This window comes from Caloenas nicobarica, chromosome 4 (assembly GCF_036013445.1).
Source record: "Caloenas nicobarica isolate bCalNic1 chromosome 4, bCalNic1.hap1, whole genome shotgun sequence".
Taxonomy (NCBI): Eukaryota; Metazoa; Chordata; class Aves; order Columbiformes; family Columbidae; genus Caloenas; species Caloenas nicobarica.
Genome location: NC_088248.1, coordinates 56,033,692 through 56,059,081, shown reverse-complemented (window position 1 = coordinate 56,059,081; position 25,390 = coordinate 56,033,692). Strand labels below are relative to the sequence as shown.

Below are 25,390 nucleotides of genomic sequence, written 5' to 3'. Positions count from 1 at the left end.
GTTAGTATAAAAGTAAATATGTAAAAGAGAGTTTCACAAATCAATGCAGTTTACAAATAAGCAATCTACTTTTCAGTACTTAAATACTGGAATAACTAGAGTATTAAATGCTTCAGCGCGTTTACTGAACTCCTAGTAAACTCATCATAAATAATTTTTATTATGAGTTCATGTAAAAGCCTTTGCTTTTTAGTGATTTTTTTTAAATTTTGATTTTACAATGACTAAAGCCAAGCAGCTATATGATTTAATCAAAGGCATTTGCAACTCAAAGAATAGCCCCACACAATAACTGAGAAGCTATTCAAATATTTTTATGATAGCGAAAAGTAAAACAGAGGTCCAGCTCTAAAACATCTGCACTATACTCACATGTCAGGATTGGATCCAGAATATAGCCTTACTGAAACAAAATACCTTTGTCTTAATTAACATAAGTCTAAATTTTTAGAAATAAGTCTTCCAAAACTCAAAACTCATGAGCTAGAAGTACCTTATATAAAAATCAAATAAATTCAAGCTTGCAATGAAACTATTTTCTGCTAATGAGAAGCAAAGGCTAACATTCAACAGAAAAATACAAACTATTTATACAAATATGGAGCAATCATACTCTAAAAACATACTGTGACAAACTAAAAGTTAAAAACCAAAACAAACAGAAAAAAAATCCTTAAAAAAGTGCCATAACATACTCCTTTCAAATACCCTTCATACTCTGTGTTACTAACTAGCAAGCTAGCTGACAGAAAGAACAGTAGGAATTACATGATCTTTAAAAAATTCTCTCTGTTTACCATTTCTACATTTATCTTCTGTTTGTTCCACCAAGCTTCCCGTTGTCACTCAATAAACAATACAGGAAGGTCTTGTAGTACCCAGAAAAAGCTATAGACACCTGGCTTCCTTGTAGCAGAATGATTCCACCTGGCTCCTGTGTTCTTTTCATTTCTCAGGTCTCTCACTCCCATCCATCTCCTTACACAAGGAAAAAATAAATCTTGCTTATCTGAATTTAATGAGAGACTGAAAAGGCAAAACTTGTCAATAGTAATGTTAATTCTGTTTCAGAGCACATTCTTGGGGTGGGGCAACAGGCCTTGATCACTACTTAAACTGTGATTCTAAAACCATTATTAAACTCTGAGTAATATAGCAAATAGAAGCTTAACTTTCACATTCCACAAGTTTACAAATTTGTTTCTTCCATGAACAGCCTTCAAAATCATGCAATAATAAAAAATAAACATTATTTTAAAACATACATATATTACTATGTTCAGATAACCGAAGATGCCTTACTAATCCGAGACTAGTAAGGAACAGCACATACAGTGGCAGTTTGTTCATGGAAAGTGACAAAAAAGTGAAGCACCGATTTACGGGCTGATCTAACAGCAACATCCTGGCCTAGACACCAGCAAACCAAATCCACTTCATGTCATGGTGAAGCACACCTACGAAAAAGCTGTTCTGGCTCCTAACTGAAAGTATACATGTACACCTCATCACACAGAAGTTGCATCAAAATTGCAAAGGCTTGATCCAGATAACACTGTAAAATAGAATCTCATAAACAGTAAAATAGAACTAGAATTAAAATTATAAAATTGCTCCATTTCAGGATATTCAGAAACCCTGCAGCAGCATTTTGTACCAATTGTAGGTGAGGAGGCTTGTAACATGCTACAATGATTTTTTAGAACAGAAAATCTTCCCAAAAAATCCTTCCATATCAGCAAGAATGGGTAGCTGCAATCTGCAGACACAGTGAAGTGGGGAGAAGGTATATTTTCCCAGCATGACCATGCTATTTCAGAAATTAGGACAAACAAGAATTCTGGAATGAAACAAAATACAGGACTAAAATGGGAAACTGGCAACTCTGACATTAATGGCAAAGCTCCAACTGACATTCACAGAGCTGGAGATTCACCCCAGGTATCTGTGTTTAGACCCTACAAGCAACAGCTTTACTTAAACTGCCCTGTATATACTGAAAATCAATCTGTAACTTTTCCATTTAGAAGGACAAGCAGCTAGAACAAAATCAGCGCTGGCTTCTTAAGGTTGATTTTAAAATACACCTGCCTGCAGTGTAGGAGAATGAAATTTAGGTCTCCAGATGAAAGACGTGCACAATTAGAAGACCTGAACAGCCAGCGTGACAGAATCATGCAGAACTGTGATGAGATAACATCTTCCGGTTTTGTACCTACAGTGCACTCTATTAACCTTTATTTTTTCTTCTCTGTGTAAAATTCCACTACAGCTCCATCTGCATATATTAAAAGATATGTTCTGATATTCTGCACCTCAATGAGAGACAGATGAAGAAATAGAGTCTCTGAAACAGAGCTTTGTGTGGATGTGACCCTTTTTTTTCTACATTAGCATTTATTGCTGAGAACCCCAATAAAGACACACAGGTTTCACATCTACACTGCTAATTGTACACGTTCACTGTGAGCAAGTGAAAGTACCTAAGGTCATCCTCAAATCAGGCTAAGTTTTACCAACTGCACATTGTCATTAGATAAAACAGAAAAAGCAAAGCAAGTTATATATCACCCATGTTAGCTGTAGAAGGAGAGTGAGCAACCTGTAAATAAGTAATGCTCAGGAATGATTACAGAGTATACAGAAAATACATAGAGGAACAACTGATGTATTTATTCAAGTTGAAAGAAGCCCTTTCCAGGTAAGTCACATAACAATGGCAGGTACCTCTGCTGTGTGGTTGGTTTGTTTTAAACAAAATAAGACAAAAGATGCTAGAACCCTCCTCACTTTTCTTTGGAGGAAAAAAAAAAAAAAAAAAAAAGAAGTGCAAGGTAAAACAAACCAACCTATGAGTCAGAATCCATCTGCTACCTGGGCACCAGTGACAACCAGCCCGCACTGTCTCCTTCTCTTATGGCTACTCGACTAATGAATTTTGCCTTGATCATTTTCTCAGCTTTGGCTATGACCCCCATCTCCTGGCTCATCAGTTTTCTTGCAGCCCAGTAAATTGGCAGCTGCTCAGTTCCTTCAGGGGAGAGAAGGGAGAGTCAATTGTAATAATGGGCTGCAATTACTCCTGTGTTGCAGGAACTGAGCTGCTGTTGCTGACTGCTGTCATTTTATCTGCCTTTGAACTTCTTCATGACCCCATGGCAAGGAATTACAGCCCTCGGCTAGAAAAAACATCACACTTCTCATCATCACACAACGTCCTGCAAAGCCTCTCAAACAAGTGCCAGACAGGCTGATTGTGGAACAGAAAGCAGCATAATAGGCCACATTAATTATACTAATGCAGCCACACTGCTTCAAGACCTTTGTCAAACCTCACTCATATCTCTAACACAGCTCTGCCTACTGGACTTAGACTGTAGACATGTATAAACATGGACAAATGCAGTAGATATAGACTCCTCTCTGCCTAGAGGCAGACTATTGAAATATGTACAATTTGAAAACTCTGGACAGTACAAGACAGAAAAAACAATTTTGCCATAATCAAAATGGAGTCATATCCAATAGACAGCCATGCATTTTTTTTTAATAGCTTAACTCACCTTAAATAAAGAAATGGACAGGAGCTGTAATACTCAAATATTAGATACCAGAATCCCCGAAAGGACTGGCAAAGTCAACAGTTTAAAGTGTTTATCTTCATGAGTGAAACACAATCATCAGCCATCGCATTCTTTGGCTCGACATTTTTTTTTAAGCAACTTTTCTTGTAAATACTGCAAAAGTACAACATAAAGATCCCCAAAAGACAAAAAACCCCAAACAAAACCAGTTGTTTGAAATGCTCAAAACATACTAATGTCACTAGGTGTCACTTAAAATACAAACAAGATTATTTCCACCTTTAATTGCCTGAATCATTGCTTTCCATCTTCTCTGTTATTTTCCTTCTCAACCCCTGTCCCGATCTGTTCACATGGTCCTCCAGCTGCCCACTGCCAATTGTTTTGGCAACCTTCTGCCTTAAGTGAAGGTAACAAAGCTTGATTTTTGTTGCAATTCAGTGCATGTAACATTTTTCAAATATTTCTTTAAAAGTGTTTAGATATCTATTAATCATTCTGGTGGATCTCTGGGGTAGGTCTGACTCACATACTGAGACAGAAGTAACTTGTGAGTGAAGTTTTCTGGAAATATCTGCAAGATATTTATTTTTTAATGAATGAGATTTAAAGCATACCATCTCTAACGACATTATTTTGCATGCAAAATATTTAAGAGGGGGAATTTAATTTACTATCAATGGCATTGAAGTGTTACATGAGGCAATAATTCAGTTTGAGTTGATTAAGTTCAAATTTGTTGGCCTAGCAATTTATTAACCAGAGACAGAAATTATTGCTGAGAAAGCACACTGGGGTATTCCCCAAATTCTTACTATGCTGTAAATCATAAATTCCCTTCCTTTTGCTGTAAGGATGGTGCATTTATTTAGAACAAAGTTTGTAGGCATCAGATAGTGGAGTACAGAAACTAATGCTTTGTTATTATCTGAACAATGCCATACTGCTACAAACCACACAGAGAAACCAGCACAAATGAAAAACAACTTGAGGTCCAAAAGATTAAAATATAATTTAAGCTACAATGATATTAAAGTTCTCAGTATTTTAAGGATCATCTTTATAATGCTTACTTTTAAACCATCCACTGTGCATAACTGATGAAAACTCAAATGGCCTATTTTATCAGTAGTCCAATAGTAACTCCAACCTGATCTCCCTTCACTGCCAGCAAAGATAGTGTTCACATCTCCAGCGCATACTGTGCAGAAGACAACAGCTCTGGAGCAGTGATGGGAGGTGAAAGTGTATGAAGGAGGGGAAAAAAAGAAAAGAAAAAAGAAGAAGAAAAAAAAAAATAATTACTGTAATTTCTGGGCATTTTAAACAATTCCAATGGTCCTTACTCTGCTGAACTCCCACAGATATTGAAGTGAGACCACCTAATCTTGAAAATCGTCATGAAGGAACAACAGAAATCCACAAATGCCAGACAGTTTTCCTTATGAACACTGTGCTTTTCCTGCTTGTTCAGCTACTGCAAGCTGAACGCATTATGATCAATCACCTGCTCTTAAGTGCTCAGGGTTCTAGACATTACAGTATCAGTCACAAGGCACATGAATGAATTGCAGGCATACTCTTTGGGCTCCTGCTGGTGCATGCTAATCCCTTTTATTTAGTATTGCAACCAAGGAAACATTTTAATCATCATAACGTCACTGCCAGTGCTCATCTGATCATACTCATCATAGATTAGGCAAACCCTAAGGTCTTCAAGAACATTGCTTTTCCACTTCAGACTGGACAAAATAATAGTCTCACCTCTCCGTTAAGCTTAGTTTTCACAGAAGTATAGCCATATAACTTAGCTCTTTATCATATAGGCAATGTACAAAAACCCCCGAAATATCCATTTGTGACATTATTTGTCTGAGCTCTGCCACACCAATTAAAGACTAAATTCATAAACCACATTTAGTTAATTGAGTTGTAACATTTTGAAAATGGCAAGTCGATGACAGAAGATATATACTATGTAATTAAAAATTTTCAATGGCATAGCATGGTACTTTTAACTAATTAGGAAACTGAATTCACATACACTATCATATGTGTGTACCCATCTTTAAGTCTACGGAATGAACACTTCAGTGAGGATATGTTGTCTACTCTGCCTCAGAAATGCTCTGCTTTTCAGTGTTGTAACAGCTTTGTAACTTTACCTAAATTTTAATATTTCAGCTCTACAAATTAGTTTAATACCTGAAGGATGCAGGCTGAGAAAAAAGAAAAAAAAAAGTAATCAGTTTTGCCACTGGTATATTTAAAGTTACTTCTGTCTCAAACATGGCAAAAGCATGCATAGGAAAAATGAATTTTATGTTGCTCACAATTTAAAGGAGATACAGCAAACCAAAGCTACTGAATAGTATTTGAGCATGTTTCCTATAAGAATTGACTGAAACGTTTACAATAACACGAGAATCAACTAGGTGCAAAATAACATTCTAGCTACATTTAAGTCCACAGCTATTGAAAGAAGATCTAACTATTCTTGAAAAATATTTTTTTTTTTTTAGTTTCATTGTCATCTCAAACTTTCTCATTGCACACACACACAAAAACCCACACCATTACTTAAGTGTTTATATACATATGGACACATTATACAATCTTTCAGGTTCATTGAATGTAGAAATGACTTGTTCGTATGATTTAAAATAAATCAATAAATGCAGACCTGGTCTACCATTATTAATGGAAGTACACATAATGGTGCTCTACTTCCTATATTATAGGGCTTTTGATCCAATAGATTATTTTACCATAGGATTTGAAGCAAAGCTAGTAGTTCTTAAATGCAAGTAACGTGTAGTGATGGATAATGCTCTCAGGTAATTCCAGTACTCTTAGAGGAATACAGATTTCCCTGATATTGCATTAATAGTGTTATAACCTTATGACAAGCAGATATAAAACCTCCTTCAAATTGTTTACGCATGTGTTGTGCCACTCTGTAAAACATTTTTCTTCACAATATTCAAACAAATCCTACTTTTCTTCACCGTTAATTTTTACATGATCAAGGTAGCTAGCTGTATATGTATTAGTCATCCAGAAAGCTTGACTGAGCATTAATAAGCAGCTAAGAACTTTGTTATTTTCCTTCCTCCTTCCCTACCCTCCACCCCCAATCAATCACGAAGCCTTTGAACACTGTGGAAGCATCTGGCTTTCTACTATGGTTCATGATTGCTTTAGGTGTACTTACATCTCAATGAGATCTTAATAGCATAAAAAAAATGAACAGGAAAAATAAAATCCTCATAGAGCCAAAGTCTAACTTCGCAAGGAAGAGTTTAACATTTTTTAAATTTTCTTTGATAGAATTCCTGTTCATGTCCTTATCCCAATTCTTTAATACACTCAACATCGCACAAAATTATTTTGAAATGTAAAGATGTAGATCTTCCTTGTAAAGGTGGTCACTGACTCATTTTTCTTGTCTGATTCAACCACCTTAATGTAATAGCATATTATTTTAAATGCATTTTTTGAATATTTTTTTGGAGGAGGGGTGCTATTAGTTGAAAAGTGAAGAAGTAATGGTCAGATCAACAACAACCTTTGCCCCAGTCAACACAATTTCCTGTAATCATTAATTTTGTATTGCACAACAAGCAAAAAAAAGGAAATTTTTAAGATTCCTTACAAAATTCAACATATCTCCTGTTTAGTCATTTCTGCTGTCATGCACAGCAATCTATCTTTGCCATGGTTTTGAATGTGGAAGATTTGAATGAATTTCTTGCCAAGGAACTGCTGGAATATTAGGAATATGACCTTAATCTATCATCCCAGCTACAGCTTGATGCAAACAACTGTATTTGAAAGAGGCTGGATCATGTGCTTCCACTTCAAGTCACCAGTGTAACAGTATATTCAATCTTTCCCCTCAAATATATTTGGTATAGTTTTAGGTTGTTTTGGTTTTTAACATCTTGCTAAAGATTTGTATTGTTCTGAGGTAAAAAGTAAAACCTGAATAAATCAAACATGGACAAAGGAGGACAAACATTCATTTGTTTTTCTGTCACCTCCACCTGTTAAAGGCATTCCAGGCCAGGCTCATTCATATGTTTGTAAACATAGAATCGTAGTCCACAGCGACAACCAAGTAGAGAATTCCTTCTTTAGAGAGCTTCCCAGTTATTATTACAAACAACAGCTTATCACCAGAAAATCTCCAAAAAGACGTGTTCTTGAGGCAGAGAGGACAAGGATGCGCAACATAAGGAACACGACACAGACAACACTCTTTCTTGTTTTCTCATTCTCAGTAGTTGCACCTTTCACTGCCCCACCTCAGTGCATATCAGCTATTTCTCTCTCCTCTCACCACCTATCTGAAAGGTCTTCCCATTCCACCTCCTGCTTTCTTTTGTTGCTTTTAATCCCCTATGTCTTTCTCTAGCTTCTTTCCCAAAACTGTCAGCTGCTTTGCTCAGGGTTCCTCATTAGATCTCAAAATCTTTAAGTAACTGTTTTGCTTTCTACTCAACTTACATTCCACTAACTCTTCTGTCATATTGCTGTTGCCATCACCTTGGGCTCATTTTATATTCACACATATTATCACAATGATACAATGAAGAATCTAAATACATCAAAAAGGCTTTCTCACACTGCTTCAGCATGACAAACAATCGCTGCTACTCATCTTCAGGACCTCATTTAACTGTTCTTCTCTGTTCACTTTCCATCCTTTACTTAATTTTAAGGGCTTCTCTTTCTCATCCATCATGTTCATGATTATTAATCAGGATTTCATTTTCTCCAGGGGAAAAATCAGAACACTTCCTAATGAACAATCCCCTTGCAGAAGATCATTTTAAATTCCCATCACTACACACTGAAAAGTCACAGACTTATAAGTCTGCCCCTGAATCCCAACCACATTGTTTTTCTGACACTGGATTTCACAGAATCATACAATGGTCTGGCTTGGAAGGAACCCTTAAAGATCACCTAGTCCAACCACCCACACAGACACAGTCATCTTTCACTGGATCAGGTTGCTCAAAGCACTCCCCTTTAAGCCTATGTTTCTTAGTAGAGGTAAGAACAGGCGCACAGATAGTTGCACACATCCCTTCCACTTCACATCACTTTCATCTCTTTCAGAACACCAGTCTCAAGAATCATCTTGTCCTTCCATCTATCTCCTTATCAGTTCTCCACATTATCATACCCTTTGCCATCTTCTACATGTTTAATGTTATTTCTTCTAATACATCTGTTGATGTTGTCCAGTTTTGCTTTAAATGCACCATTAGCATTAGAGAGGAAATGAAAATTACTAGGCACTCTCTTACTGGTTCACTCGACATGAATAAACATTTCCATCTGCCACAGAGCAAATCACTTCGATCTTTGACAAAACAAAAAAACCCTCTGAAATCAATAAAAGCAGTGAGCCAAAATGAAATGAGAGGTTTTAGATAAAAAATGGATACAATTACTTGTACATAACAGAGAGAATACTCATCGCTATTCAATCTTTAACTTGGAGTCACACGGGAAGGAAAAAAAGTCACAATTATGGCACACAGCCACACATACCATTTCCCAGTCTTTACATGGGGCAAAGTTTCCTCAAATATCCCAGGTAAATACATCTATTTCAGAACCACCCAAAGCAGTAACAAAGAGCATCCTGAATTATCTTCATCAAAGCCAAATTCTGGTGCAAACACTGTGGCACGTATGCACTACCTGACTTTAGATACACCCTAATGAAGGGGGAATATTCTAGTAGACCGGGGAAACACCTGTCAGAGCCCTTCTGATGGTCACAGAGGGGAGATTATCACTGGCACCACCACAGCAGACTGACATTTCAAGCCAATGTTTGAGTTGTCATGAAGGATCAGATGACATGTTTTTATTTAAGCACGAATGATTTTGAAATAGAAATGGGAATTTCAGCAAGTTGCAGGTTGAACAAATTGATTTTGTACGATGTATTTTTCACTTTTGCTCCAGAGAGGAAGTTCAAAAAATTCACACTATATGGAGAGTCAAAGAAATTGATGGTTTCATACTAGCACTTTATCACTGCCAGAAGCTCAAGCTAAACCAATCACTTTTTAACTAGAAATGGGCCTGAGACATGATGTACTGATCTCAATCTGAACTTCACAAAGTTCATGGTGGTTATGTCCAGATTTGGCATTTGGCTTAGGATCCTCTCCACTTTTAACAATGAAGAACAATCATTTAAAGTAACAGTGGACTCTCCTCTATCAAGTTTAATAGGAATCAATGAATCAGCTTGATCCGATCTCATTTCAACATTGTAGGAAGTCTAAATAGGTGTCTTTTAGCACTGCAGTTATTATAAACCCCTCTAAGTCTCTCTGGGAGTCATTCTAGTATGGATGTGAATTCCAATATGAACAGGATTTAAGAAGACCCCGGACATATTTGCCTGGTAATTTGCTGAATCGCAAACTTGAGATGGGGAAATATTTTTAGAACAACAGAGCCCTCTAATGGTTTAATGCTGTATTACTGGGTTACTTTTCAGTGCTGCAGTAAAAATAATTTGGTTTTTAACTTGAAAAAAAAACAAAACCACAAGAAGTACCTAGAGAAGAATTACAGACTATGAAAGCTTAAAGACAGAAGCTATTTCTTCTGACTGCCAAATAGCCAGAAATCACACAAAGAAAGAGACATTGTTCAAATGGAGGATCTAAAATAAAGCCTCTTAGGATCATTTGATATTTTTTGTTTTAAGTAAATAAGCTTTGGAAAGAAAAAGCTGGTTTTGCACCACTGTTTGTAATATTCATACGCACAGGAGCTGACAGGCTGGTATCACTTCTAACCTTCATTCTGTTTCAGGGCTTGATTTTCATTTGCCTTCTGCTGTACTGCAGTCAATGATCTCTGCAGAGCATCCACGTAGTAGAAGGGAAGAAACATGTAGTAGAAAGGCTGTATAGGGGTGTGCTTTCATGATCAGCTAAAGCAGAACTGAAATCAGATGATGTGGAAAGCACAGAGCTGATACAACTCACCATACAGCCACACAAGAAACAGAAACCATACACGTTCACACACAAAATAATAATTAAAAAAAAAAAAAATCTGGAAGAAAGGACTTGATGGAGGGGAGGGGTAAGCAGTCTTACATTACTTTACATAAACACGATCTCCATCTTGAAAACATAACAGAGCAATCAAAAACCCTTCAACAGTGAATGGCTCTGGAACAGTTTTGTATCAATATAGGCAGTCAGAAAAACTGACTCAGCATAGCAGTAGAGCTGGGAGTGCCCAATAGCAACAGAGAGAGCTCAAAGGACTACTAGAGGCAGGAAAGATGCTCCCAATGGTTATATGCAGGTAGAGTAAGAAAAAAGCAAGAAAGCAAAAATTGGATGCCTGGTATTGAGACTCTCAAGAGGGTCATAGCTAGTTTCAAATGACTTGTCACTCTGGAAGGGAAATTGGTCCACAAGTCCATATGCCTCATTGAAGTACCACATTTGTCCCTTATCAAAAAGTTCAGAACATCCATAAGGGAGCACCCAAAAGTATTCAGGGGCATAAGATGAATATAGTATTGATTCTGAAGGTAAATATGGCTCATTACGATGAACATCCACAAAGACTTGACTCTCATTGATGGGAATGCATTCCATTGACTCTTACTGATGAAATACCTCGAAACCCCATGACGGAGCAGTCACATTGAGCATCGCAGCACAGTTTGGGTCACCCCACAGGTAGAGGCTGTTAAGTAAATTGGACAACTTGATTCTTTCCACTGAAATGATGTAAGGAAACCTCAGTGAAGTACAGAATTTGAGGGTGAGGGGGTGGCATTTGTGTTTTGGTTTTGTTCCTTCTTAAAGACCTCTAGCTGTAAATTTTAGTTAAATACACAAACTAACTGGCAGCAACAATTGAGACTGAGGATTTCAGTATAGCTAAAGAGTGCTGTGCTCAACTATGAAGACCAATTCCACTCCATGGTGGCTCATTTAGGAAAACACATGCTGCAGGTTTAAATTCAAATGACATGTGGCCAACACACTTTTGGTAAAATATTACATCTAAATCATTTGTGGAGTTTTGTTAGAGCCACAGAACAATATAAATCCATAAATTGCATCACATTTTTGATTAGTTCGTTGTTGACTGACCTCAAAGAATATACCTGACAAGTAAAACTTTCTTGGAGCACAGTACATAGGGGAAAAAAAAAACCCAACAAAACAAAAAAAAAGTTCTTTCTCAGTCTCAAATTTCCTGCCTTTCCCTGGGAAAAAATAGTAAGATTAAATATTGAACATTATGTGGTCCCTCAAGCACATCTAAATAATTTCACACTTAAGAGGATAACAGGAGAAGACGTGAGATCAACTCCGAAATGACGAGTCTTACTAAAAGATCAGTCATGTTTGAAACAGGAGTTTCTGTACAGAAATTTGAGAGAAAATGAGAACAAAGCAAGCATGTAACAACATCCCCCCCAAATGCCCTCCCAGGTTCCAGCTACTTGTGGGTCATCAATTTTCTCACATAAAAATAATACCTTCCATTTAATGTCCTGCAATAGATATGTCTTCCACACAGCCATTCATTGAACCCAGTTATTCCCATTTATCCCCTATCTACAGCATTCTAAAGAGTTCCACAGCTAACTACTTCATATCATAATACATTCATGCCCAAAACACTCTAGATTTTGGGATTTTCTTAAAATATTACAGTGCACAACAGAAACTGGCCAATCTATGTTCTTAAAAACAAAAAGATCATCAGTTTTGAACATGTAGCTCAAGTACCAGTTAAATCTACTTCTGTATAGCACCCTTTAAAGAGCATTATATTATAGGGCAGTGAAACCAATGCACAAAATAAGCCTTCTGATTTAGTAGAGTGCTTATGGCATACATTTTAAGAGTGAATTAATCCCAGTCCTGCCACTCACCTGTTGTGACACTCAGGGCTTTTCACTTCACCTCACTATATATTCATTTTTTCCATTGTACAATAGACATAATGATACTTCGCCTGCTTTTTGAAGCCTTCCGAGAATTGCAGCAATAAAGTACTACATAAAGAGATATGCATTTATATTGAAATGCACCTATTCACAAAGAGCCATCAGCGTCCAACTCACTAGTTAAATCATCTTTATAAGTATTTATTCACAAAAAGCATATGAAAAATTTACCTGCTCATTTTTGCAGATCCACACAGTGCTCCCCTGAAGTAGAATAAAGATTTTGGCTTTATATCCTTTCAGCTCAAGATATCCACTTTTCTCAGGGGTGACAGAAGTTCGAGACTGCGACTTATTATCAGACTGCAATTTCAAGGCATTGAGCATCGTATTAACCCAGTCATTCCTTTCTTCTAAACAATAAAAAAAAAAATTAGACAAAGATACATGGTTATGCAGCAGCTCAATTTGTCTCTACATACTGGTTTTCCTATTCTTCCTACTATGTTATGCTGGTTGATGGTATAGCTATACCACAGAGAGAACATCCACCTTGAAGAAGAGGTGTAAATAAAAATAACATGAGAGTCTGTTTCAGTGGAAATGTTAGCAAAGACAGCCATTCAATTAATTCCCAACAATCAACATACAAACCGATGATCAAGATTCTTAAAACCATGTCTACTAAGATGCTTAATTCCAAACAGATTAAAGACTGACGTGGTAAGTGGTATGTTCACTTTCTAGAAGTCAGATCAATAGGAAAGAACTATAGAAGTTATGTAAGCAAAAACCGGGGAGCCTAAATATCATCTGTCACTAAAGAAGCAAGCCATTGCCAATGCTGTTCTATGTCTGGCCATGCTTTTAAGCAAAAACATTTGGCAATTGACAATGTATTCCATTAAGGTGTAGTGGTTAAGCTTGATATTGTCAAGGGTACTGTGTAATCAAGAAAATGCATGTTTGAATATCTGTGCATGCATTATTAATTTAACATCTTACAAATACATGAATACAAGTAGGTGAAGTAATAAAGTTCCACTCAGTCTCATTCACTATGTTCAGACATTTCACCAGACTAAGATCAATATACTTCAATGCTGAATTCTCTGAATGAATTAGACTTGCTCCATGCAACTGAAACATCGTGAATATTTCAATTCTTTGCTCTAAAAGATTCAGGTCATAAAATACATTGGGGTGGGGGCAGAGAGGGAAGGGAAGTTCTATCCATGGTATATCTCCAGTTGACAGAATCATTGCCAAATGCTGTGTAAGAAGGAACAAATACATGAATTTAAGCATCAGAAAACAGTTTGAAGAGGAAGATAGCAGCCCAACAGACTAGCACAGGGAAGGTGATCCAGGTGCTCCTCTTAGTAGTTTTGTTTTAATACGTGCTTTTTTTTTTTTTAAGTACTTTAAAAAGACCACTTGAATATCTCAGTATAATTAAGGGTATCAAATTACTCTAAAAGTTGTTTTGGTTTTTTATAACAGTATTTCACTCCAGCTAAAGAAAGTCTCACTCTATCTGAGCAGATTATGCTCTAACTCATTGCTGTCACCTAACTACTTACCAAATTACTTATACAACACACATTTCTAACCTTAAGTGAACAGTTTTACAGACAGGTCACTATGTCCAAAGATGGTTATATACTAAATGAAAACGCAATTTCATATATAACAAGTGGTTGCTCTGAATATATTTTATAAGTCAGTATAATCTGTTAACCTTTTTTTTCATATTCAAAAGCAACAGGCCATAAAGCAAATTAAGGCCCTACAAAATGTATTGCACTAAGATGGTTATGTACCAATTTATATATATTAAAAAAAAAAAAGTTAAAAATAAATTTGGAAGAGAAAGGCAAAAATAATAAAAATAGACATACTTTTAAACTCAGCTAAGAGCATAAAAATGCCTGAAATGATTTGAGCCAAACCTGATAAGAAGGATTTGTTCACTGATGCTGCACTCCTGTTACAGCCTGCAGCAAGTGTTTACAACCAAGCTATAACCCATAAAAATGGGATTTGATAATGGAAATGCTGAGAGACCCTTAACTATTATGGCTTTGGCATGTACAGCTGTAAATACATATCATTTTTTTCTAGGTATTCCATTTTATTTGTTTCCAGAAATAAGTCATACATAGACTGACATTGATTCCATGCATTATGGCTGTAGGTTGATAAAACATTAAATTAGATGGCATACTAACTTGCTTGCTACAATTAACACTGGTGTTCTCTATCAATACATCCCTGAAAATACTGTATATGACAGCAAATAAAGACACACAGGAAATCCCAGATTTCCCTTGATCACAGCATCACATTCAAGCCATCAACTTCTTTGTTGCTCTTTGTCAATTTTATATCAAGTGGTGACTCAGAAAAGATGGTTAAGAGCACACAGGCTGTAAGAGCTGCCAGTGAGACCTGAGGAACATCCAGAAAACTTCATCTTTGGGGAGGAGGCAGAAGAGTTGGAAAATAGTATTCTAATTTTAATGTATTTAAAAGCCATTCCCCAACAATTTCAGTTCTTCTTACAAAGCTTACAGTTATCTCCAGTTTCGCTTTATAAGCCCAAAAGAGCTAGATTCCAGAAATATTTCTGCTAATATAACAAGTTATATTTCACAAACGTAATTTATCAGCAGTGACCATACAGCTTTTCGGCAATCATTAGAATTACACATGTTCTACTTACCTTCTTTATCCACACGGAAGACAAAAGTCCTATTGGATGTGACAACTTCAAATTTATTCTCCCCATGAACTCTCACTGTTGCTATAGCAGAGAGCAGTATTATTCCCTTTGAGAACACTTCCTATAATAAAAATGCAATAGAAATAGTTAAAAACGCTCAGGGAGTTAAACGTCTCTCAGGTAATATTACTTGCCATGACATTCAGGAAGTTCGCATGCACAGGCTGTGCTCCTAGAAGTTCACCACACTATTAGTAAAACTGCATCAATAAGTAAACCACCACCTACACACCACCAGCTTCACTGTTCTGGGTCTATGCACACCTACTGCCTTCTAAAATAGAGTAAAATCCCATGGTGAGATAGAATGTATATATTTAAGATACGACTTCAAGAATAGTCTCATGACACTAATATTGCAAAGTATTACACAAAATTTACAATTTTATGCCAAAGTAGCTACATTGCCTATGTCACAGAAGCATCATTTAAAAAATATAATTATGATACCTGTAGAATAGAATCAGACAAGGGAAAAAATTGTGCCTTCTCCAGGCAGAAAATTCCAAATGTTCTTTCTGTTCCTTCCCCACTCCTTCAGTGGCTAGTCAATAAGAAAAGTAAATTCACTGATTTTATCCTTAATTTTTAACTCAAGGTGGGGGTCATCACTCTAGAAAAATCCATTGCCCTGTCATTACTAACAAGAATCCTCTAGTTTGGACCAGGTATTTTTCTGCTATATGAGATGGGAGGAGAACAATCCCTCAAAAACATCATTTGGCATCAGAGCAAATTTTCCTAAAAGATGCTAATTTCCAACTAGGAACCAGGACAACTGAACTGAACACAAAAGCTATATAGGAAAAAGGAATTCTACAAGTACTTTATCCAAGTGGCTTGTCTTTTAACCTAATTAACTCAAGTATTGCATATTGGGGAAAAAACAAACAAAAAACTCAAGCAGACATGCAACACTTCAGAAATATTTCTCCATAATTCCTGGATTCCAGAGTTAACACTGCTGCTCCTGTCCTCACTACGCTTTGATCAATTGGTTTTCTGACTAAGACAATTCAGATATACTGCTAAGATTTATGATCCAGATGCAGTAATAGTCCAAGAGTCAGCTCCCCATAAAGAACTTGACTGCAATAACTTTCCTCCCAAAGTATAAATTATTATAATAGACTTTATACAAGGACTTAAGGAACCACTGTGAATGCTAAGCATGAAGGATATACACAGGATCATTTTTTTGTTTACCGAATTTAATATGCTACTGATTTTCACGAAATCCACACTCTCACGTTGTTTCAATTGTAGATACTAATATACATGAGTGAATGCAGTCTAGCAAATAAATAAGTAGAAATACATGGGAGCACGTTACTATAATTACACACAAGAACTACTCTGTCGCTCAGAATGATCTTAGCATTGCACACCTATTTTCATTATGGTTATATTTGTTAGAAGAGAGATTTTAACAGATTTGTTAATAAGGACGGATATTATGTTTAGTGATCCTTCATCATGGCTCAGCAAATGTATTACATGTTATTTCTAAATGTGTTCACATACAATTATATGATGGTGTTTGCAGGCATCTACTGGCTGTATTTGGTACTGTAAGAGAATAATTCAGACTTCTGAAAGTCACAACTATTTTATTGTATTTGCCTAAAAAAAAGTCAGTTTCCTTTTACACTTAGCATAGTTTTGGGTTTGCTATTTAAACAATCATCATTTTTAAAGCTTTGTTCTCCGAGGCATACATTTTAAACCATAATAATTTCTCAATCTTTTTTCTGCAGCAGCTTCTCTTTCATGTGCAAGAAACAATGCCTGTTGTTAAAAAGCTCTTGTTGATCAAGATACAATTTCTCTCTTTGAAATACTCCAGACTAGAAATTAGGTGAATTACTTAAGAATGTAGAGGGAAAAAAAAAAAACAAACACAGCTAAAAACGTCACAGATATTTCTTCTCTGAGACATGTAGACTAGTTTTAGGGCTGCTAAAAATTATCTGACAGAACAATTTTCTAGTGGGGGAAGTTTTTTTGATATCAACTGATTTAATGAAAACTTTTATTTTCAAATACAGCCCAGTGGAGTCTTCCTTGACAGGTGTGTTTCAGAGCTGGGCTAAAAGATCTGGAAAACATCATTTTGTGCTGCTCTGGCTTTCCTTCCACAACAGATTGTTGATTTCAAGAATGACAATGATTCACCTGTTTCACAGTGATATTTTTTTTTCTTTTTTATGCTCACATGCAACATAACACTACAAAATATTTAAGTTCTCCACATGAAGAGACAAGACTTTTTCCTAAAGCACTAATATAATTGTCAGGGACCATAAGATTTTTTTTTTTAATAAAAGCTTTCAACATAATCAGCAGTTTTTGCCTCACTATAAAGTACATGTTAGAGCACTAGAGTTCTCCTGCCCAAAGTAGGAAGAAATTTGAAACAAGAACTGTACTTATTGGGTAACTGAAAAGAATTCTCAAATTCTACCTTCCCTTCTTCAGTTTGCTCTCACTTTAGTTAACCACATTCTGTTATGACAAAACCACACAGGATGCTGCTCTGACCACATCCACTTGCTCGCAACCATGAACATATTAAAAGAAGAAATGAGCAGCATCACAGATTCAAGTAAAATTGTTCCTAGGTCAGATGCTGTTTGTAGAAAACTATTTTTTTTCATATATGCAGATATGACCTAGAGATCCCTATCAATTAGAAGTTGACACACAACTAGATCAATGTTAGTGAAATACTTAGAAAATTAAGGTATAAATCAATCAGAGAAGCACTTAGATGGGCTAAGTACACATTTTCAGGAACGTGTCTTCCCTCCCCATCCTCCACTTGTTTCACTCTTCATTAGCCATGTAGCACACTACCCCTTCTTGAGAACCTCAGTCCTCTCAAGTTCCTAATTTGAATGACAAATAGAGCTATTTAATATCAGTAGTGTTTCTGGGTAAAATAAACAGTTTCACTCCACTGAGTCTACCCTTCTCTGCTTGTACTAATCAGAAAAATATCCGAGTATGGATTGGTTTCCTTTTGAGTACTACTTTTAATTGATACATGAAACCAAAACTACAGCAATTCCTTTATAACGTGCTTGTTTGTGCAGGAACATCCTTGAACACACAATAGGATAGACAGATCTTGCAATTAGGATCTAAAGTTAAAACAACAACTTCCCCATTTAAATATATAGCTAGCTAACTAGCCACGTAGTGAGCAGGAACGACCCGCTGCCTTGCAGTGAACTGTGTAACAATTCCTTTCCCCAGAACTGGCTCCTGAGCTGCATGCAGGTCTTGATGGGTCTGCAAATAGTTGCTTACTATGCCAAGGTAAAAAACACATAAGCAACAGCAGGAACATGGTGGTATGCATCTAGCAGGCAATATGGATGCTCTGGGGGTGGGAGCAGTGATCCAGCAGACACCAGTGTACCAAAACCTCATGCTGCCCACTGATGCCACTGACCGCTCAATGCAATCTCACTGTGCAGAGAACTATTAATAACCAACTATGTTTTCCTCCTCTCAGCAAGCTAGTCCAAGAGTTTCACCAAATCTTCTGCTCCCAGAATTTGCTTTAGGCCTCGCAGTTCTCAAACATACAAAGTTCTTAGCATATGTGACTCATCGGGCTAACAAGTCAGACACGCAGGTTTGGTCAAACTGCAGATACACACAGACCAACCCACGTCTCTTTCAGTCCCAGGAGTGAGGTTTTGTACTAAGGTTCCAGGAAAAGTGAGACAAAAAGGCTTCAGACCAAGCCTTTTGCAAGCTCTTGACAGTCTAACCTACCACAAAGAACTATTAAATAGAGAATGCAGCTTTCGATGTATCATGTGACATACCAAATATTCTCCTCAGCAGAAAGGAAGACTTCTGAAATCTCCTACGACAGATGAATGCATAACAAGTACTATTCTAGAGTAACTGACCTCCAAGTAACTTTACCAGTGCCCTTCAAAAAAAAAAAAAAAAATCCCCAGTGCGGATACAAGATTTAAAATTCTGTATTAGCAATTCTTTCGCTAATTACGCTACAGACAGTATTAAGCAAATCCCAATGCTGTATTTTCCAAGTCTTTCTTAATGACTAACCCTGCTTTTCTGCTCCTCTGAAGCCCTGGGATGAATATCACAATGGGGTAACGTTTTTTGTCACTGCAATCCCAATGTTATTCCATTGTTCCCTTCATCTACAAAATCATATATTCTACTGTGAGTAAAGCAAAGCAAGCAAGTAAAACCAGATTGTTCCATGTTCCTAATCAGTAGGCATAAAGATCAATGTAAATAATTTTTTGAGCATGTTCTTAATTTCTCTGGTCTCTCAGGAAATAAGCAGTCTTTCCTACTTCAGTTCTACACCCTCCCCTCCATAATCTGCTAAAATAAGTCTAAGAGTGTGCATATTGTAAAGCATCTATAGGACACTTACTAATTAACACCACCCTACTACTTGGGAACTATTACCTGAAATTGTATTTTTTTTCTAATTTAACATGTATCTTCAACAGGAAATGCTTTCCAGCATTTCAGGTAACACACAAGTATATAAACTCACCTCCACCAAACACGCATATTATACAATCATCTATCACTTTTGAGTTTAAGAAGTTATTTATTTCTTCAGGGGGATAAATTAATTAATCATAAAGAAAAAAAAGGTAGTGGTTTAAAGTGTATTAAATAAAAGGGGGAAAAAAAAAACCCACAACTTTTTTTAAAAAGAAAGCCATGTTTAAAGACAATTCCAGTTCCCTCCCCCCGCCCCCAGCCCCAGGCAGTTTCTGTTGTGAAAAAGTAGTATCAAAAGGTCAAATAAGCCTTTTGTAAATCTCAATTTCATAGAGGGAATGCACATTTTGTTGAAAAGCAGGATTTACAAATCTGTTTCTGTATCACATATCAAAAGTGAGCTACTTTAATCAAAGCAACTTATGAGTCTGCAAATATTTTGTTAAGAGTTGATCCTTAGGTACAGAAACAAAGAACAGGCACTGATATCACAGTGCCATGCTGAGTAAGAAGTTCTGGTGATACTGACCTGAAAAGGTCGGGCATGCAAGCCCTTCCAGAAAACAAGAGGATGAAAAACACGTGAAGATCTCAAGGACACATTAACATATTTAATCATGTCTCATGCTAATACTTTGCAATTTAAAATTAATTTTAAGTGAATATTCATGCATAATTATTTCTGAATTTCTTCATGGTAATGTGTGTATTACACAGAAGCATTTTGTCGGAAACAGGACCGAAACGTGTCACTTACCTTTTCGTTATTGTAATAAGAAATGCTGTCTCCGTCAAACTTAACCCAGCGCTTCTGAAACATACGTTTGCTGTGAATCAAAAAATTAAAATGTTTAAAACTATAAACACAAGTTAATGCTGACTCTTAAGAATGTCTCAAGCACAAATTATGAAAAGGACAAATCATGTTTAGCTTCCTGTGTTTCAGCCTAAACATTTTGAAAAGTAAAACAGATCTTAGCCCTACCGTATCTTTTCAAAAGGAGAATGCTCTTTTCAAATATAATAAAAATATTTGGAAAAAAGAAGTGCAGTATTACTGGTCTTCTTTTATAAATCAGTGTCTCATGTTTTTAAACAATTCAGTTTCCTTTCTATTTCCTCTCCATGTTCTCTGTGTCACATCTTAAGTGACAGAGGAAAAAAGAACTTTCAATGATGTACTTTTGCTTGAAGCTATCAATGATGAGAACTGACTATTATTATTGGAGGCAAAAGAATATTCTGAACACAGAAGCATACCTTTAAGTGTTACAAGCTCTTTAAAATACTTTCCAAAAAGGAAAGCAGAGAACCTAAAATGACCATCTCATTATCATGTTTATAAGGAGGACATCTCTGTTTACAGGCTATGGTATCTTTAGTAATCAATATCTCCTGAACACTCTTTCTTCTTTGGCCAATGAATAAATAACGGTCACACCAAATCACTCAACAAGAACAACATAAAATTTCATTTTCAATCTGTGTTATTAACTAGACATCATAAATGAGAAGCTCATTTGATTATTTCAGTTCGTTGTTAACTCGTGCTCTATAAGGACCTCCTAAGAAAAAGTTTTACATGAACCTGAAGTATTCTGTTATGCTCATTAATAATGTTGACAGCCTATTAGTTATAATCTATAAAAGTTTCAATTCTAAAATCTATTAAACAAGTTAATTAAGCAAGAACAAGACCCCACTCTAACATCCCTTTTCCCAACATTATTTCCTTTCCTGCTAAATGAGTGCTCTGCTTTAGGATTAGTAGACTGTGATAGTTTATCAAAACTTTAATCAAATAGCAGCTCTGGCTTAATTAACTTGTATTATATGACTACAATAAATCATCATCTTTCATAAGCTGGAAAGGCCAACGTAAAATCTATTTTCCATTAAAATGTCAATAAACTTCAAGATGATGCAGGGAAGAAAAAGTGAACCCAAGTACCACATACAATGTGAGTAAACTGAATGGCTTTACAATTTATTGTGAGATAAATAAAAAGAGAAGCTGTACTTTAAATGCACAATTGGTGGCAATTTAAGAAAACAGTATATATTCATTACCCTGAGGAGACACAAAGTGCCAAGTGTAAATGGGAGCTTTATAAAAAGAAGAAGGGACATTGGAAGAAACATTCAGTTGGCAGGGATGGAAATAAAATATGACAGTGCTTTAAGGGATGATTTTTTTTTGGTTGGTTGGTTTCAGATATTTGAGAAATGGTATTGGAAGAAAGAGAACAAAAAACCCCAAAAAGTTGTATTCATTAAACAATGCTTAAGAAGAAGTCCTTGAAATTTAGCCAAGGAATATCATTGGCTCAAGGTTAATGATCCTGCAACCGTTCTACTCAGTCCTAACCAGTACTAATATCATGGTTAACTCTTTGTCTTTTTCAAATAATACATTCTCGCATAGTACTTTATCTAAAACCTTCACGTTTTGTTTGCAACTCTGATCCTTCAAATAGCACAACACGAGTCAACTGGAAGCAAGTGTTTTTATCACTGTATTAGCTAACTGCCAAAAGTGTTGTTTAAAAAAAAAAAAAAAAAATGAAGTCCTGTAAGTGAAATAAAACAAAAATTAAAGCTAACTGCAGCTCTCTGAGAAGTCAATACACTAACAATTCTTAAAAAAAAAAAAAAAAAAAATACAAATGCCTATTATACTGGGAAAATGTCTTTTGACTCTGTGTATAATTATACTTCGATTCTTTAGCAAAAGTAAACAATGACAATCCATAAAGGTGAATGAAAGTTTTGAAACTATTTTAAAAAGAAAAAGTTTCAGCAGATTGAAATTCTATAAAATAGGTTTATTAAACCAGATTTATGCCTTGTTATTCAGCTTGAACAATGTATCACTGCATCAACATAAATCAAAGAAATAAGTTGTTAGATCAGAACTCTCAAAAAGGAACAACAACAACAAAAAAGAAATTGCTATACAATAGAGCTCCTTCCAGTGGGCTCAAACCAGAATGTATTCTCAACCAATTTTATTCAAAAACTTTGTCACTAAACTAAAAATAAAATTAAATTTTAAAAAAATTGTTGTATTCTTCGATGAGTAGTGATGATAATTGTAGCAACAAATAATGAACGAAAAGGTCAAACAGTTTAATATCACCTTCTGGTGTAGCTAAAAATACAGTCCTAAGAACAAACGATGCAGAACTAATAAGGCTTGAGTAGAACTGCAGTAAAATAGACGTATTACAGCACTAACAAGGACAACACCCTTAATTTCTAGATGCTAACTACTACTGAAGACCAGAAATACACTTAAAATTAAAATTATGCCACTTTCAATACAAAAAGGAATTCAGAAGAAAGCCATAAGAACAACTGGTGAACTGGAAACTACTATTTAAAAATGAAGAATAGTCTACTCATTTTATTAAGGAGGAGGTTAGAAGAATTTCAGCAGACTTTGCAAGTATATCTGAAGGGAATCTGATAACAGAGTGCTCTTTAGCGTAAAACAATCTAAAAAGAGCTGGAATTTAAAGTAAGTTAAAATAAAACAATCTAAAAAACTTTAAAAAAATAAAATTAAACATAAGTTTTGTTTTGTTTTGTTTTACCTGCAAATGTGGCAAAGAGTGTGTTCTCTTTCTATTGTGTTCTTCTCTTCGTTTCATTACTTCAAATCTTAAAGCAAGACTTGGGCTCAGATTCCTCTCATCAAACTTTAGGCACATCCATAAACTAAACTAGGAGACAATTCACCCTACATGCATTTCTAAACTCAAAGCTCAACTTACATGCATGATCCTGAAACCAACAGGATCTCTGGTAATTATTAATTTATACGTCCATGGCCAAATTGGTAAAATAGTATTTCAGAAGAGTTTGGTTTCACTTACTTCGTAGCCCACAGAAAATCAGCAAAAATGGGCAGACTAGAAATATTGCTACAAATTAATTCTGTATTTTCCTACTACAGTTCATGAGTGGTAATCAAGTTTTTTAATAGATACATTTTTATGAGCGTACCTCCTAAATAAACTTTAGAATAGGTAACATCACTAAAAACTAAGAATTCAGAAGAGCCCTATGCTCTTGCAACGAAAACGGTTCTCTTTCCTTTCCCATCACAAACAGTAAGCAGTGACCAAATACAAACTAACATCTTTCATGCAAACATACACCTTCACAACTATACAATAATCACTGGAAATACCATACCCTTGAGGAGATAATTTATCCAGCCATCCTGCTTTAACCTTCTTTACCGATGGTCCATAAAAACAAGCATACGGTGTTATTGATTCATTTCCAGTCGAAGCTTGATCTCCACCAAATTGCTGAAAATGAACTTGTTGACTGACCAAGCAATCTGTATCTCCACTTTGTACCTTGCTACAAGATGCTGAGTGTATTTTGGCTTTATTTTTCTTTAAAGTCAAAGAACATTGTTCCACAACAGAATATACAGATTCGCTTTCAGATTCTTCTGGTGCTAATGATTTGTTTTCCAGAGCCAGGGATTCATTCCTTGCAAATTCCTTTGTCTTCTCTTCCTGATTATTAAAGGAACTAGAAAGAAAAAGTGCATTTTACCCTTAATGCATTGCTCCAATGAACAAATACATAAGACTATTAATTAGAACAAATATTGGTGAGACGTATTTATAGTATGTTTATAACTTGTTAAACCACTGGGATAACCACAGACATGCTAAACACAGTCTAACTTACAACTGACCATATTGAATTCTGTTTTCTCTACTCGGCAGGACTGGTAGCAAGGTAACGCACTTGCTGGTTCCTTTAGAAGCCTGAACAGAAATCTAAAATTAATTTTCCTTCCTCAGGAAACTAGCTTCATTCATTCTAATACTTTGGAGGAATTGCAGTATCATGTCTCTCTTCCCTCTCCCACCTCAACAGTAGCCAGGTACAGAGTGGAGACTTAAGAAGCACATCAGCTCTCACTTTGTCAAACCACAGGCCACTGCCTCATGACAGGAGTAGAGAATAGTTCTTTGGTTTATGTTCGGGTTTATTTTCTAATGAGGACATATAGAGTATGAGAGTGCTCAGACACAGTTAGCTAGGAGACATACAAAAATAAAACTTGTGTCTTCCTTGTTCTGACTGGGGAAAAGAAAGACATCTTCCAAATCCACAAAAGATTCTGAAACCTGGGTTAGACAGTCTCAGGACAGCCACAGAGCCAAACTTCGTCTCCTAGAGCACGGGGTAAAAGCTCAAATAGGGAAAAAAAAATGAATAGAGTCACGGTTGCACCTTCAGAGGTAGAGATCTACTTGTGATACCAGTAAAAAACTCCTTCCTCTTTACATTTTAAATTTCTTTATAGCTTTTATTTAATACCATAGATTCTTGTAAGAAGAATACTCTTCATTCATTTCTACATCCAATTTATTTTCACAAGCCAGGAGTTCATTTCCATGATGTTCCTGGAAAATAAATATTTTGTAATCAACATTTGGTAACAAAGTAGTAAGTCATGTCTAAATTACCAGACATAAACCACACACAAAACCAACCTAAACAGCATAGTTGTTC

At 35.9% G+C, this 25,390-nt stretch overlaps 1 protein-coding gene across 1 annotated transcript in view; it reads right to left on the bottom strand.

The window, feature by feature from the left end:
* The window catches only part of ARAP2 (ArfGAP with RhoGAP domain, ankyrin repeat and PH domain 2), a 128,600-nt gene that overhangs the window by 89,182 nt on the left and 14,028 nt on the right, over positions 1-25,390 (bottom strand). Inside the window, exons 4-8 of the mRNA XM_065633336.1 lie at positions 25,196-25,281; positions 24,044-24,394; positions 20,601-20,670; positions 15,275-15,395; positions 12,781-12,962 (exon numbers count right to left, since the gene is read on the bottom strand). Coding sequence (XP_065489408.1) covers positions 12,781-12,962; positions 15,275-15,395; positions 20,601-20,670; positions 24,044-24,394; positions 25,196-25,281 — 810 coding nt within the window. The remainder of the gene's footprint in view (positions 1-12,780; positions 12,963-15,274; positions 15,396-20,600; positions 20,671-24,043; positions 24,395-25,195; positions 25,282-25,390) is intronic.